The sequence below is a fragment of the Trichosurus vulpecula genome, chromosome 4, assembly GCF_011100635.1.
Source record: "Trichosurus vulpecula isolate mTriVul1 chromosome 4, mTriVul1.pri, whole genome shotgun sequence".
NCBI lineage: Eukaryota > Metazoa > Chordata > Mammalia > Diprotodontia > Phalangeridae > Trichosurus > Trichosurus vulpecula.
The window spans coordinates 416,544,576-416,562,525 of record NC_050576.1 but is presented as its reverse complement, the minus strand read 5'-3'; the positions used below and the strand labels follow the sequence as shown (position 1 = coordinate 416,562,525).

At 38.6% G+C, this 17,950-nt stretch overlaps 1 protein-coding gene across 1 annotated transcript in view; it reads right to left on the bottom strand.

The window, feature by feature from the left end:
* Window positions 1–17,950, bottom strand: part of GBE1 (1,4-alpha-glucan branching enzyme 1) — a 354,639-nt gene that overhangs the window by 170,466 nt on the left and 166,223 nt on the right. The window contains exons 4-5 of the mRNA XM_036754162.1: window positions 2,641–2,766; window positions 843–978 (exon numbers count right to left, since the gene is read on the bottom strand). Of these exons, the coding sequence (XP_036610057.1) occupies window positions 843–978; window positions 2,641–2,766 (262 nt within the window). The remainder of the gene's footprint in view (window positions 1–842; window positions 979–2,640; window positions 2,767–17,950) is intronic.

Below are 17,950 nucleotides of genomic sequence, written 5' to 3'. Positions count from 1 at the left end.
GTGTTAAATCTGCTGCAGAGGGAATTTCTGTTAAGAAATGTGATATACTGTTCTGAAAAATATAATGTGTTTATTCAAATTATGGATCTTAATTATCATCTAGATTACACACTCAAATATTAGATCACTTAAGTTTACTATAGCTCACTCAACTTTACCTATTATAGACAATCCTGTCCACTACCAAGAGCAGAAACAACATGACTACTTTAAATTAATAATTCCAAATTACATTCTAGCTGTTAAACCTTTTCTTTCAGGCAAAAAAAAAAACACAAAATAGTTTCATCTATATTTATTCCACCTGCCTAATCACTGGAAAGCATGCTAATGAGCAATGCAAAATTGCCCATCTAGAAGGAGATGTAGGAGGGACAACAAGGTTGATCAATACACTGTCAATAATTAAGCACTAAATTATCGAAATATTTGGATACAGGCCACATTCATCCTAATGCATATGGTTAGTCACAGATTCCAAAACATTAAGTCCTTACTAACAGAATTAAAACTTTACCAGACTGCAGGCAATAACTTCTTAATACCTGGAGAAAGCTGTCTCATACACAGGTATTAAAACTTACACTAATATTTTTATATATTTTTTAAACAATCCCATAACTTAAAGTGGAAAGGAATGCAACTTAGATTCTCATACACTAATTTTAGTTCATTTCTTTTTTCTATGCTATCCCTATTATAAGGCAATTTCAGAAGCAAAAAAATGTGTTTCTACTACACAGCTTACCTCAACTGAAGAAAGACATCTGTAATTAGCTTTCTAATAAGAGCACGGACTCATTAAAATTTTATCTGAATCAAAAGCAACAGTTATTACTTACCAAGGTCCTTAATTCTTGGTAGGACATTACACGTAAAGTGTTTATACGAAGCTACTTTTCCTTCATGAGAAGAAATTCCTACATGAGATTCATAGATTCTTAGACTCTTTGGCTTGGTGGGATGAGAATGCTTGAACTATAAATACATACAGAATTACATTAGAAATGAACATGAGAATAACAGATAAGCTAATTTAACTACCATTTTTAAATAACTCTAGTCAAAAAATCTGAACTGCTTTTACACATTATAAATTACTGGAAATGGTTAAAGGTTCCAACAAATATGACAACAGGATCATCTTAGGATCCTGTGATACTCTTATTAACAATTTTTAGTAGTTTATGCCCTAGTTAGAATTGTAAATAGAGCCAGGATTGCATTAATGTGATGTAAGTCTTTCCTAGGGCAGATAAGAAACATGAAACAAACAAACAAAATGAGATAGCAGCATAAAAGGCCTCAAAGATACACAATACACAAAGATACAGAAAGGGCCACAAGTTGAAAATAAAAGGAAAATATAATGCTCTGATTAATGAAGTTGATAACTGAGATTCCCTGTTTCTAAGAACATTAACTCTTTAAACATATCCATAAACTCAGAAAAGCTATATTCTTAAGCAATCACAGATGTCATAGGTAGTGCTTATACTGCTGTTTCTATTACATTCCTAAGTCTACTTGTAGAGTTCTTTTTAAGAACTAAATCAATTGCAGGCTCATTTATAGAAGTCAGGAAAAGAAATATTTATAAAGTTATGAAAATTTCTTTTCAGCTAATAGCATAGTTTTGAGTATCCGTCATTAATAACAACAAAAATATCTCTTACTACAGGACTAGTTTTACAATAGAACAAAGAAGGAGGGTGTTATAAAAACTCCAGATAACCTCAATCAATCAGGTCAGTCTCAAAGACAAACTGTTTGCCCTTCCTCCCGTGTTGAGTTGTCCTTTTCTCTGCTAATGTGCAATCAGGTCCAAGAACTTCTACTCTGTTCTGGGACTGGTTTGCCTCCCTTAACATTACCTAATGCCTAGCTTTCTGACTTTTCAGTACTCCCCTCTCTCCTTAATCCCAATCCAAAGCCCCACTTCAATCCCTAATATATACTCACATAGAACCACTCTTAGAGCAAAAACTAATTTGTTTACATAATAAAGGGCTTAAAAATTGTTTCTCCCCACTAGTATCTGGAGTTTAAAATTCTTCTAGGCCCTAGTCATTTTTCCCAAGTAAACTATTGGGGAAAGACTATAATCTCAAATGTTTTCACTTTAGAGTATGATAGAAATAATATGTATTTCATAGCATTTTTATTAAGGGATCAAAGCTACAACTAAAACAAACAAACAAAAAAAAACCTCAAAAACACTTAGGCTTGAGCTGAGGTCAAATTTCAGTTATGAAAATTACTAAAGTGCCCAAAAGTCTCCCTCAGGAGGCAATGGATTCTACCTCACTAGAGTTCAAGAAAAATCTGGATCTCATTCACTGGGTAAGTTTAAATGGGATTCCTGTTTAGGTATAGGTTGAAGTAGATGGCCTCTGAGATTCTATGATTCTCTAATTACATGCAAATAAAGAAAGAACTCAATTCAACTTGTTATACGCAACCTGTAGATTGGCCGAAAGAGTGCTTTATACCATAGGGAAACTATAAATTTTTTTGTATATGTAACAGCAATAGTAGACTAAGCAATAAAGAAACAGTGGATATATTAAAAGAATGAGCAATTGTAAAAATGAATGGAAAATAATAACTTGTAGCTAAATAAAAATATGCCATTCTTACTTGATAAGGATGTTCTGGGTCCCATTGTATCCAATCATAATTCACGTTATCACCTTCACGAAGCACATATTTTGCCCATGGAGAAATACGATACAGGATTTCTCCACTTTTACTAGTTATAACCACCTAAAAAAATAAAACAAAGCTATTACATTTTTTGAAAATTGCAGTAGAAACAAGATAGCAGAGTAAGACAGTAACTTGCCTGAACCCTCCCAAACAACTATAAAACAATGCCTCAAAACAAGTTCTAGAGCAGCAGAACCAACAAAAGGAGGGGGTAAAACAACTGATTTCTCTCACTGCAGTAAAAGGGGAGTATAGTTCAGTACAGGTGGTGTCCATGGAAACCAACAGCAGGCCATGCCCCAGAAAGCCCGCAATGAGGCCCCAACCCCAGTGCAGGCCAGCAGTGAGGTCCCACACCACCAGTGCATCAGTCCAGCACCCAGGTCCCATGACCCCAGCACAGCAGGCCAGATGCCAGGGCCCACAGTCCTGGCATTTCAGGGAAGCTACAAGGACATGCCTCTACCATAGGCCAGCACTTGGGCCCTGCAACCACAACAGAATAGGCCAGCAGAGAGGATCTATGCCCCCTGGTGCAGCACACCAATGTTGAGACCCCATGGGAAACTTTGTACCCATAGCTTAAGAAGCTTGAGACTGTACCCCATCTACCCCAAGAGGTCAGCCCAAGGTTAAAAGTCACAAAATAGGCAGGAAAAATGAGCAAAAACAAAAACAAACAAAAAACAGAAAAAATACCTGACCACAAAAAGTTAGCATGGTGACAGGAGAGATGAAAATAAAAATTCTGAAGAGGATGATAATGCCAAAAGGCTATGTGCAAAGCCTCAAAGAAAAATGTGAATTGGTTTCAGAGCCAAAAAGAACTCCTGGAAAAGTTTTAAAAGAATTTTACAAATCAAATGAAAGAGGTAGAAGAAAATTGGGAAAAGAAATGACAAGGGTGCAAGAGAATCATGGGGGAAAAAAAGAGTCAACAGCTTGGTTAAAAAAAAAAAAAACAGAAAAAATGTATAAAAGTCCAATGAAGACAATAACTCCTTAAAACATGGAAAAGTCCAAATAGAAGAAGATGTACAAAAATCTACTGAAGAAAACAACTCCTGAAAAAGTAGAATTGGCAAATTGGTAAAGGAGATGCAAAAGCTCACCAAAGAAAATAATTCCTTAAAAATAAGAATTCGGCAAGGGGAAGATAATGACTCCATGAGATGTCAAGAAACAATAAAACAAAATCAAAAGAACAAAAAATAGAACATACTCTGAATTAGTTATCAAAAAGAAATGAAAAAACAGCTTGTCAGATTTTCACAATAGCACTATACGTAATTGTAAAAAAAAAAAAAACCTTGGAAACAATCTAAATGTCTAACAGTTGGGCAATGAGTCAATAAAATGGAGAGTATGATGGAACAGAATATTATGATTACTACGAAAAATAATTCAAAGGAATAATGCAAAAGGACAAAAGTTAAACTAGAAGAATGGGCTACAGGCTAATTGACCATATGAGGAAAAGAAAATGAGAAAGAATGGACAAAGAATTTTGATGAAAGCTTGGGAATGACTAAAATAGTACCATGATACTTTGTGAACTGCAATTAACTTAAACGTAAACAGTAATTAAAGAAGATGTCTTTTTTTTTTACTGAAATTCAATTTAAAGCATTTTTTAAAAAAATATTAGAAGAAAATACAAACATTGTTATTGTCATTATTTCATTAAAGATTTTATCATTAGTTTGGATTTTATGGTTTTATTTGGAATTTTAATCATCAGTTTCATTGTCTGCATATAATTCTCCAACTTAAGTTTCACTGATATTATAATAAAAAATGTAACTAGCAATTCTGAAAATTAAGCAAGGCAAAGAAGGAGCAAATATATATCCCGATCCCTACTCAAAAAAATAAGACTAAATAAAACAGCACAGTTCTATTTAACTTTTCTTCTAGAAGGAATGCCAAATTCCAAAAAGAATAGAGAAGAGGAGATGGAAAAGAAGTAGAATGGAAAAAAATTACACATAGGATCCTAAGAAAATGGTAAGAAAATAGTCAGGAATTAACATATTTCTTAAGGTTAAGATGGTAAAAGAAAATGTATAATGAAAAAGGAAAAACAAAATAACACAAGTACATTTTCATGGCACTTTAACTTAAAATTAAATCACACTTCAGACATTATCTAATTAATTTTTGTAACAGTCAAGGAGGTTGTAAAACATTAAGTCAAGAGTGAACTGTTTTAGGTAAGTAATTTCTGGTCTCAAGGGATTAACTAGCACTGTGGATAACAATAGGGTTATAAGAAACAGAGATCAATGCTGGAGGCCTTCAAAGTTAGTTACCCTTTTAAGATCTGACTAGTTAGATTAGGATGGTAGATTCACATTAAATTCCAGTTGTTATAATCCAGATTCCAATGTGAAGCCTGCCAAAAGTGAAACCTCTGGGAGTAAGGGCAACCTAAATTTTCCAATTCAAAGTTAGCTAATCAAAAGGACAGTAAAGGAGAAGAAATACTAATGAGAAATCAAAAAAGACAGTGTTGTGCTTCAGTTAACATCCAAGACTTAACTACTTAACTGTCTTTTGCTTTATTTTGTAGCAAGCTTTTAAGATATTTTGGGTATATGCCTCTCTGAATAACAGAGTGTAAAGAAAGCTAAGAAATATAAGAGAATATACAGAGGAGTATAAGGGGATATATGGAACTTAGCCAAAAAAATAACCAAGATAGGAAATTAGACCTAATTAGAGGATTTCTGCTTGTAGATGTGCTCTTCTGCAGAAACATATTAACTGTTATTTAATACAACCAAAAAGATTCAATTTAAATATCCTGAGAAAGGTGTAAGACGTCTACTCATGGAGCCCCCATGGAAGCCAAGAGGGAAGACAAGACAACAGAACACTGTAATTGGAAACAAGAGTAAGGCAACAGGACCACGTAAAAGATAAAAGAAGCAAGCACAGTTTTACAGTGCCCTGCAGGGAATGTTTGTGTTTCTGTTTCTACAAAGTACAACCTATGTATGCGCCAAGTGTAAATTCATCTTTATCAAAAGGACAAAGTAAATGCTCCAGGAATCACATATCTCTAGTCTAGGTTATCAGACAAAATGTTCATTGAAAAAATAGAAGATGAGCTTCCAAAAATAAAGAAATAAAAGAAAAAATGTAAAAAGAAGCATGACAGGATGACCTATTGTATTGGGAGGGAAGACTAATGTGACTCTGAGAAGGAAAAGTAGGATCGCTGAATGTCTAGAGTTAAATAAGAGTTAGTAGGTCCTTCCTATAGAAGTAAATATAGGACAATCTCAGGAGAAAGTAACATCTTGAGAACTACTGGGTAAAAATGATACAAATGCATGGAATGGTTAGAGGAAGAACAAATAAGCAGGAGTGGTGGTGGGCTCTTGACAAAACAATGGAGAGCCTTTTACATAGCTACAGCCTGAATTGAGTACTCCAGGAAGAATCTCACTAGATATGCCATAATCAATGTCTAAAATCCACTATTACAGGGTATTTTCTTGAGGCAGTATCACATGAGAAGAAAAAAGTGTCGTGAAAAGGAACTGAAAAAACAATGTTAAGGATGATCATATTTTGGGCAAAAACCAGACAACTTTACATGTAAACACAGTGTCTTCATCACTAATTCCAATGGAAGGTGGGAGACTTAGAAGAAAAAAGATGGATTTGGGAAATAAATAGTCCTCTAGAAGAAGAAGTCTAATTTTTAAAAAAAAAAAAAGTTTCTGGCTCATGGCTTACAATATCAGAATAATGGATTTTTGATCAAGAACAGAGTACACCTACCTTTCAATTCACCAAGGAGTAGTGATTTGATGGTGTATTGGCAACCAAAAATGGGCTCCTTAGCACTTAGTCAACAAGTGCCCTTGACTAGTTTGGTTTCTTCCCCTGAACTGAATGCTGTTTGTATGTTGGACTGGAGTAAGCTTGTCGGCCCCTTCACCTTGCTTCCCTTGCTTAAGCTGATGGAAAGAACCTGTGCTTTCCTGGTCAACCCCTTCACCTTGCTTAAGCAGACTGAAAGAACCTGTGCTTTCCCCGGCGTACCTTACACCCCCGCAGAAGCTGGATGGTTAAAAGCAGCTCCCGTTGGAGCCAGAGGCTGCTACAGCTACAGCCGCGGCCGCAGCTGCACCCGCAGCTACAGCTGAAGCAGGAGCTGCCAGTAGCAGAGCTGACCTATGGGAGGAAGCTGAACAAAGACTTCAGACCAGTGGGTAATCTTTTTACCATAGAGGGGGAAGCATGATTTTGCTTTACGCAATCATGCTTCTCTGTAGCCTCCTGGTTACTCTTTCAAGGCGTACTTATTGGGCCTGGAAGCTTTTGATCAATATATCAAAATGGGGTTGCTGGTTCATGGGTTGGTTACTGTGGAGCCTAAATATATGTTTTGATTCTTCTGCCTTCTACTTTGAGAGTTTCTTATATCCGGCGGTTCCGAACCTTTCAGACATGTTTATGATCCTCTTTGAGATTATAAACTCTGCCCTCCTAGTACATTTGGCGACGAGGATGGGATCGCTAGGTATAAGATCTCTATTTAGAAGCAGAACAATTTCAGAGGAAGAGATGAATATCCCAGGATGGGAGGATCCATTTTATTCCTCCCTAGAAAAAAATTGGCTAAAAAAGCTGGACCCTGTGAAAACTGGGAACCAAGACTACGGAGAGGAGATCCTAGGGATTTGGAAAAGTGTTTACGAGAAGTTGGGATTCAGTCAGGGGCATCACTATCTAGGCAAAGCTGGATAGTGTTATCAGCCTACCGGCTAGTATACGAAAGATTGAGATTAAGTGAAAGACATGGGGGCACTCCTACCCCACAGCAAGAAGGGGAATCTCAGATAGCAGGAGACCAAACTGACTCAAATGAGAACTTTTCTATTAATGTGGCTAAGAGCAACAGGAGACCAAAAAAGCCCAGAGTGCATTTCAACTCAGCCCAGAAAGAGCCTGACTGCCTGCTTCGTCCTAGCCATGGTGGCAGAGGAAGTGAGTGGGGGAAAATGAGACAATATTAGGGGCTGAGGCACAAAACACTACTGGGGTTCAGGATGTTCCTCACACAGAGAATAAGAGATGGTTAAATGATCAGACAAGGGCTCGACCCATACAAAGGAGGAAGACAGAAACCCAAGGTGAAGATTCAGTTACAAGGGAAATTCAGGAAGATTTCTCACCGCAAGAGGTCACAGATATTTTGAGTAGATTCAGCCAAAGAATAGGAGAACCATTGATATCTTGGATGGTAAGACTCAGTGATCAAGGGGCCAGTGGAATATCAGTAGATAAGAGGGACTGTATGAGATTCATAGGTATCAGCCACGATCCTCTAGTTCAGCAAGCTTTTAGGGAACATCATCAGCAAGGAGATGATGCTAGCAGGACTACTCTGTTGGCATTAGCCGCTGTGGGATGCAATAAGAGATATGCTACTGATTCTATGTGGCCCACTGAGCACAGACCCTGGTATTCACTTAGAGATTGTATCATGAGACTAAAGGAGGAGGTGATGAAGACTGCCATTATGACAGGAACCGCAGACAAATATTACAATGATCCAATGGGACTGCCTCATAGGAATTTAATAATTAGGACAGCTCCCCCTGCTTATAAACAACTAATTTTGAATTTATTACTTGGAGAAGTAGGGAGCCGTCTTACAACAGTGATAAATAAGATTTTACAGTTACATGACTTAGGTGACTGGGGAAGGGATAGATCTCCTCGAGAGAGAAGGGTGAATAACCAGCAAACTTGGCGCCAAAGGAGAGTAACAAGGAAAGAAATGTTTACTGCTCTATTGAGAGCAGGGGTAGGTTTTGAAATGATAGATGGAATTCCAACCAATGAATTATACAGAATGTACAGAGATAAAGGACTTGATAACAGGAGAAATAGGGAAATAAGAACTGCTCCTGCAAGCCCACAAGCCACTCAGAGTGAAGGTGACCTTGTGTGATTAACGGATGGAAACTTGTACATCTGGGGAAAGGCTGGGAGGAAAATCCTAGTCTCTACCTAGGATGGGATCCTCTTAGTTTAGTTTTCCCATTGTGTTTCCTTGTACATCTGGGGAAAGGCTGAGAGGACAATCTTAGTCTCTATCTAGGGTGGGATCCTCTTGGCTTCCTCATTATGTTCCTTTTGAAAAGAAACATTTCCCACCTGAGTTTGGCTCTGATGTTGGATCTTTGCATAACTGAAATCTCAACCAAACTTGAGATGATTTTATTTGAAGAATAATAGTCCATACTTGTCTACTCTTTTTGTCCTTTGTTTTGGCTAACGTTGTTGCTAGTTCTGTTTCCTTTAGGCTTAAGCACCCTGCACTTTCTGGTGACTGCCTAAGCATATAGCATTCTTGGAATTCCTGCCAGCTCGTTAAAGAACTGACCTCTGGAATGGGACTTTTTGGGGCAGGGCCATCTCTACATCCAATTTCAGCATGAAGAAGCTATGGAAAATGAGACCTTCACCCCTTACCCCAAGATTTTGAGCCCCAATCATTCAAGGGGGGTGGGAATGATGATAGTGTTCTATGTTTACTTATTTTGTGTTATCTTTGCTTTGTTGTTTTATTATTATGATATTATTGATCCTATGTAATGGATACAAGGATTTAGGGGTGGACATTTGAATTATTAATAATTATTTTGGGGATGATTGATTGAAGAGATTATCTTGCTGGGATCTAGGGGTGGATCACATTTGAATCATAAACCAATATTTAGGAATGTCACCAAATGATATGTTTTGCTTTATAATGAATGATATGTTTTAGTTTCCTTTGTAATTGGATCACAATGTATGTTCTAGGATACATGGCTGATTAGATTATGTATCCTATAACAAGGGGTGGAGTGTATTGGCAACCAAAAATGGGCTCCTTAGCACTTAGTCAACAAGTGCCCTTGACTAGTTTGGTTTTTTCCCCTGAACTGAATGCTGTTTGTATGTTGGACTGGAGTAAGCTTGTCGGCCCCTTCACCTTGCTTCCCTTGCTTAAGCTGATGGAAAGAACCTGTGCTTTCCTGGTCAACCCCTTCACCTTGCTTAAGCAGATTGAAAGAACCTGTGCTTTCCCCGGCGTACCTTACACCCCCGCAGAAGCTGGATGGTTAAAAGCAGCTCCCGTTGGAGCCAGAGGCTGCTACAGCTACAGCTACAGCCGCGGCCGCAGCTGCACCCGCAGCTACAGCTGAAGCAGGAGCTGCCAGTAGCGGAGCTGACCTACGGGAGGAAGCTGAACAAAGACTTCAGACCAGTGGGTAATCTTTTTATCATAGAGGGGGAAGCATGATTTTGCTTTATGCAATCATGCTTCTCTGTAGCCTCCTGGTTACTCTTTCAAGGCGTACTTATTGGGCCTGGAAGCTTTTGATCAATATATCAAAATGGGGTTGCTGGTTCATGGGTTGGTTACTGTGGAGCCTAAATATATGTTTTGATTCTTCTGCCTTCTACTTTGAGAGTTTCTTATATCCGGCGGTTCCGAACCTTTCAGACATGTTTATGATCCTCTTTGAGATTATAAACTCTGCCCTCCTAGTACAGATGGATGTGGGAAAATACAGAAATACAACATGTCTATACTTTTAGACTTAAAAAGTTGCGAGAGGCACAGAAGTTAACTAATGAAAAGCAGTGATGCTTTGGCTTTGAAGCACACCAGCATTCTTGGGCAGTGACTGGCTATATGGGATAGCAATGTTAAGATTAAAATACATATCTTTCCACTGAGGATGGCGAAATCTGTTATCTATAGGAACTAGAGAGTTAAAAAAAAAAAAAAAAGAAAGAAAACCTATACTAGAAAAAGCACTCTACTGCACTGGGCCTGAAATAAGAATTATCTATGAAATCCTAATAGTTTAGGAATATAATGCAAAATTTAAAAAAAAATAACACAGGTAAGCAGGAAAATATGTCTTTAGGACAAACTCAAATACTGTCATAGTTCTTTTTTTATTTCCATATAACTGGATCACAGGTGAGGAAAATGGAGTGGAGGCATGTTATTTGGTGAAAAACAAAAGGGTTGGCTTAAACAGTTATAAATGTCATAACAAGGTAAATTCATTAACAAATGAAGAATAGTATTTGAAGTTGCAAAAATTTTCCATAACAAATACATCCACATATACTTTATTAAAAGGGTTATAATAACTACAAACCAGATATTACAGAATGCAACGGCAATCAAAATTTATCTAGTACTGTCACAGGAGGTAAATGTGACTTTTTAAGCATTATTGTGATTTGTTGAGATGGTAACTGTGGCTTCCAGAAGGTGTAACATTCAAAATGAACAGCACGGATAAAATAAAACAGTGGGATGACATTGTACAATGCAAGGGGTTGGTGCCGACCCTGGAGCTGCTAGGACCCTAGCGCTTGGCCTGTTTCCTGGGTAAAACCAGACAGGCTTAGTAGGAGTTGGAATGGCAGGCGCCCGGAGGGAGGGCCTCTGTCCTTAAGAGCACCCCCCCCACCCAGTCATCCCTCTCATGCAGGCAGAGTCCATCCACAAGGAACTCTCAAGCCCAGAAGGAGGAACCCCGCTGGCCACTACCTAATGCTCTTGAACCAGCGCCTAACACAACAATGCTTTGATACTTTACTTACTGGAACATCTTTGATACTTTACAAGGGCATCCTGCTCCGTGCCTCACATAGCTCATACAGCTCTGGTATCAGCTGGCTACATGCCTGAGCCTTCCCATGCCTCCATAGATACTGTAGGACAGTATCCCCCTTTGTTCCCATACTCCCATAGAAACTATCTTGCTACAGCCCTAATTTTCCTATACGCCTGTAGAAATCATAGTTTGCTACAATTCAGATGCTTCCCACCTGATATCAATCTTCCCATGCTGTCATTCCCTTACCCCTTGAACACCTGCTTCTATTCATGTAGTGCAAAACCCTATAAAGCTGGATAATGTCTCCCAATAAATCGGCGTTGTATCTTCCCTGACTCCCGCCTCATCATTGCGTACTGAGATTGGGGTCCTTGCTGGTCAGGGACCCCCAACACTTGGTGCCCAACATGGGGCTCAGGGGAACGTGCCACAGAAAAGAGCCCCACGTCCCGTGAGGTTCCCTCGACCGCACTGAGGGAAGGACTGCATCGGCTGCCGCAGAGCCGAGCGGCTAACAGAGGATTCACTCAACTCAGCTCGCCCGGGAGAGGCAGACGGACGAGTCTCCAGTACGCAACCTGAAAGCAGGGCCAGAGTGCCGCATAAGACTTTCGGAGGAGGTAAGAGCTGAGGCCTTACCAATGGGGCAATCTGCATCCTTCACAGAATCTCAGCACTTAGAGACATTCTGTAGAATAATTTATAAACAGGGATGCACGATCCACATTAGAAAAATTAGGGATTTTATAAACATTCTTAAGGAAGTCTTTCCTTGGATAGAGCAGCGCCCCCCTGTCACCGTGGAGGAGGATGAGGGGGCAAGCAAAAGGATGGTGCGGCAGTTCTCTCTGTCTGCTCAAACAGGGTTAGACTCCAAGGACAAGATACCAGAAAAAAGCAACTTAGAATATGTTCCAGAGGAAAGAATGAAGTTTCCTTCGGCCCCTCCCCCAACTCCTCAATATAAATCCATTTAAGCATGGTACCTGGCCTCTGTTACATCAGAGGGCCAAGCATTTTGTATATAGGATTCAAAAAATCCCCTCTGTGTCTGTGTCTACGTTTCTGTGTGAGTATGTAATCTGACACCCTGTAATGTGCACTATCTCTTTCTCTCCCTCCCTGACTCCAGTCTCTTCAGAAGAGCAGGAGGGCGGGGGAGAGAGAAGGAGAGAGAAAAATCTCTTCTTGTTTAATGGTTTAAAATTGCTAGAAATAATGCTCTGTCTTTCTCCCTTCATTCCAAATGTGGCCAGTTTGGATGTGAAGAGAGATAAGAAAGAAAGCAGGAACTTCTCCCTGAAATTTATATGAAATGTGTTACTCCTGATTTGATGCTTAAGATAAGGTCAGAATTTCTTATACCATTTGGCACTAAAGCAAATTCGGAAAATGCATGGATCTCAAATAAAGAGACACTCTGAGTCTCCCAGTACAAGGAGAAGGGATAAGGCGCCACTGGATTATTTTCCAGAGTCCCACTCACCTTTGACTGGCAAATTCAAAGTTCTCACTTCCAAAAGAGTTTTTAAGGAGTGAACACAGAAGTAAAATTTACTCAAGTTAAAAGTAGAACCATTAAGATCTTTTCACCTGTCTCGGACTAAGCCAGGGCTGCAATAAATGACAGAGCAGCAAAAAATTCTTTAGCAGATTCTGTTAACCACAGATAATCTGGTGAAGCATAGGAAACCTTTCTCAAAATAATAATACACGTATGAATATGAAGAAAAATCAGTTTATATGACAAAAGATATTCTGTATCCCCCTCCAATCTGTAGACACCTTGGGGGGTTTAGAATTCCAGCTCAATGTCAGAAGTATATACAAAGATGTTTTAATTCATATGTGGTTAATGAGAATCGCCACAGGACTAGTAAATATAAAATATTGGAAAATATTCAATAACATGAAGTTATTATTAACATGAAGGTATTAAATAGATCTGTAGAGTTAATAAGTACTTTTCAATATACAACTACAGAGCTCCTTGTGTGCACTCCAAGTGATTTAAAGCTTCTAAAACAGAGAAATAAAAGCCGAACATGAGAGCCAATCTGAACATATTTTACCCAAAAGACTGTTACTTACTGTATTCCTGAGAAACAAAAATACTTCTTCAGATAGGAATTATCTCCATAGATATAACTGGGGCTGCTCGGGTGAAAACATTTCTAGCTTGCTGTGATTTTCCTACATTTGCTACTTGGAAAGTTTAAAAAGTGATTCGGCTGCAAATATACAATAGAGAGTTGGCTCCTTTTCAAAATAATTGCCCTGTGTACTAGCTGCTTTTTCTTATTTAGGCCCTTTATTCTGAGGTGTCTTTCACCTAAAAGTTCTAATATAAATTAAATCTTAATAACATAGAAACTGCAGAAAATAAAATACATGTCGCAACAAAGGCTCTATTCCCTGTTCTCAACTTTGCTACTTTGTTGCCCTCTCATATCCCACTGACAACAACCCTGCACCTCTGGGCACCCTGAAGCCCACACTTCTAGGCAATAGGTTATCAGAGGAACCTCTCCTCCCAAGACCCCAAGTCCTTGCTCCCATACCACCGGAACTTGGAATTTTTGCTCCTAGTCTCCCAAACCCAGCAACCTCTATTAGAAAGTAAAGGTCCCTCAGGGACCCTCCTCAATGACTCCTTAGACCTTTAATTCAGGTGCTGGACTCTGCAGCTTCTCAGCACCCCCAGTCCACAACCAGGCTCTGCAACTGTGAGGAGAAAAGAAAAGCCTCTATGCTTGGTAAGCCCAATAGATGTAATGATTTGGGAATGCAATTAACGTCATCTGAAATTTTTCTGTTTGTACTATTATTATACTTCTGAATTGTAGTAAAATTCTCCTATATTGTAAAATTTAAGTGACTAGACATGAGATTAGACAAAGCAATCTTTAATCTGAATTTTGGTGAAACTACAAAATGAAAACAATTGTGTAAAACTGGTTAAGTTACTTTCTCAGTCTTGCTAACCCTACCTTGTTAAGGTCATAGCTAAAACAATTCTGCCAGCATGAAACTTGTAAGATTGTTAACTAGGTTTACTGTTTTAATGTTAAAAACCAATAAAGTTCTGAAGAGATAAAAGAAATTATGTCCACCCACCTTTTGAGCTAGATTTGTGGGTGGGTTCTATTAAATTTTATATGGATATTTATTAGGGTAAAGATATTGATTATTGTGAGTTATTATTATTGCTGTTCAATTAACCATCAACCCCCTCTGCCTGGAAAGGAAACTGGCTATACCTTGTTAGCTATGAATCAAATTCCTTAGGCTTCCTTTTCACCTGGGCCAAAAGAAGTAATTAGAATACTGGCCCAGCACATTTTAAACTGACCTAATTATAATACATGATTCTAAACTGTTTGTAAAACTTTCCCAAGAAAAATATGAATGGAACTTAGAAATTTATATTTGAATAATTAAAAAGGGGTGTATATTGTTATTTGGCATTGAGAAATTTATTAACTATATAGCCCCAAGAAAATTCTATTGTGGTAATATTGGATATCTATTGAGACTTACTGACTATGACATATTTATTGAGATTTACTGGTTGTGACATAATTATTGTGATTTACTAATTGAGACCATCACTGTTATTGTTACTATAAATACTACTAATATATGTATACATATATGTAAAATTTGAGATTCTGCATTGTCAGAAAAGCAACTTCTTTTATAATCTAAATGTTGTTAAACTAAGAATTGTACTGAGTTAGAAAACTTTTAAATCATTCTAATTGACCATGTCATAATATTTTGTAGTGTTATAATTTTAAAAAAAATCATAAATTACCAAATTTTGTCTTTGATTATTTTGCTATCACTTAGGAAATTTGTGAGATTGTTAATTAAGCTTAAGTCTAGTATATACAAAACTATGTTTAGTCTTCTTTTCTTCTCTTCAATTACGTAGAAGAGATTTGGTGATCAAATTAAAGAATTGTTTAATACTTAGAAATTAATAATAATATCAGGATAAATTGTAAGCTGTTTCTGAGAAAGGGAAATAAGTTTATGGAGAAAAGTTTTGTAAAATCCTTTGCATGATTTTTATAAAGCCTCGGCCTTGAATAAGTGTGCTAAAAGAAAAGGCAAAAGATAGCAGACAGGCCCAAGGTTTTTCTATTAACCCCTTCCTGAAATCCATGTTACTGCTCCTTATTTTGTAAAATTGCCAAGGCCCCTGGAAACTATCTGCATGGGCAAGGTCATCAGCTCCAGAATAAGAACCTGTTTGATTTATGTAGGTCCTAAACAACGAACTTAGCTTGCTGAGAAGCCACAAGTTTATGTTCTATAGACAGAAAGGATTCTAACAATTGGCTTTTTCACCAGGACAAATTTAAATTTGAGAAGGAAAGATATTAAATGAAATCCCTTATGCATGTGAGTCCTGATAAATCTTCATTGCTTATTGCAACTCCATCTCTGGCTCTAAGCTGTGATTAGTCAAACTTACTATTTTAGGCAAAAGGCACTTAGGACTATAACTAATTTTGTTTTGAGTTTGAATTTGGGTATAGTTATCTGCATTGAAGATCTGTAACTAAATTTGAGTTTACACAAAGCAAGAATGTTTTATTCTATCATATTGGGTATGACACCTGTCCCTGCTTTTTCCTTCTATAGCAAATTTCTGTGATCAGAACAAGTAGTTAGTATGAGATATAAGCTCTTTTGTGTTATCTTACTAGGCAATCTAATCTTATTTTTATCTAGAACTAGAACATGTGCAGAAATTTACACAAACTGCTTAAGACTCACCTTAAGATGTTCTCTTTGTTTATAAGGATTCTAAGAGTGGTATACAACATCATTTTGACTTAGAAACTTGTGGTATTTAGGAATTCTACAATAACTAGAAATTTTGTTTGCTATAATGCTTTGGAATTAGTGTTACTTATGGACTTTTGCACCAATTTAGTAAAGCTTTATGAAGAAGGATAGAAATGCATACGAGCCACATAGGGCTCACTTTGTAGTTGCTCCTTAAGTAATGTGAGAATGTTATTTTGTTATTTGATTAATATCATGCTTGTCTAAAGTTTGTTGCAATTTCTGATGATGATGATGATAGTAAGAAAAATGTTTTTTGGTTTAGTTTGTAAATGCTATCAAAGGAACATAAAGATTAGGGATGGTACTTTAACAATGTGCTAAGATTGCTCTTGTAGGAGAATGGACAGAAAGCTGGTTCCTGCAAGAAGAAAAGGAGGAGGAAGAGGAGCTTCTGCAGAAGGGGGCCGAGGCCCAAGGGACCGGGCAGCAGCAGGAGCAGCAGCCCGCCCTTGAGGGGGAGCAGGAGAGGCGGCAGGCCAAGTGGGTGCGGCAAGAGAAGGAGAGATTACTTGAGTGAACCAGAGGAGAAGAGGAGGAAGGAGGATTGTCAGCACCAGGAGCAGAAGGAGCTGACAGAGGAGAAGGCCAAGGATGTTGCAGGTGCTCTCGGGGACCCCAAGGGGGACCCCAAGATCAATCCAGACAACTACGGGATGGATCTGAATAGTGAGAACTCCACAAATAAGCCCCGGGCCCAAAAACGTGTTGTTTTGCTCGAAGTGCTCCAGCTCAGCCCGGAGCTCATCAGTCAGTTGTGCCAGCCTCTTCCCCCAAACCCGTACTTCGACAGCTTCCGCAATCGAAGGGTCCAGGATGTATTTGACAAGAGTAAACTGCAGGATCAAACACCTAAAACAACTCCAAAAGACTCATCAATGAAGCAGACTGTTGACTGTTTAAAAAAAAAAAGGGGGGGGGTGCGGATTATGTGGAATATTGAAGTACCTGCGTGCTTGTAGGCATATCCCTTCTTGTACCCCTCCCTCTTTCTTCCACTTTCCTGCCCTGTCTGCATCCAACACACAGAATCAGGTTATCCAAGCTCACACTCTCCAGGATCTTATGCATAACTTCTCCTTAGGTTTTGAGAAGCAAGCCCGCATAGATAGGGCATTTTATCAAGCCATCAACACCCTTAGACAGGGAGTCACGAAACTAGGAGAGGAAATAGAGCTGATAGAACTTAACCAACAGTTGAAGTGTGATTATCGCTACCCCTCCTATTGTGTCACCCCCCAAAAATACAATGCCACTGAATGGAGCTGGGATAAGATCAAAAACCAATTAAATGGGCTCTGGCATGCTAATGTGTCCTTAGATATCACAGACCTCTATGAGCTTGCCACTTCCATCGGTGAGGCTAGTTACCAGGACCTGTCCCCTGATAAATTTTCTAAAGAGTTCCTTAATTTCTTCCAGCATCCCTGGTCTCCTTGGGGATGGCTGGAATGTACATTGATTAGTGTTGCCTTAGGCACTGGCTGCATAGCCCTTCTTTTGTGTCTGCTGCCTTGCCTCCTGCTTCAGCTCCTGAGAGCGCTGACATCCTCCATCACTACTCTAAAGCATGACATTTGGAGACTACACACTGAGCACCCGCCTCTTTCAGGAGGTGCTGTGTTGCAAATCAAAAAGGGGGAATTGTAAGGGGTTGGTGCTGACCCCGGAGCTGCTAGGACCCTAGCGCTTGGCCTGTTTCCTGAGTAAAACCAGACAGGCTT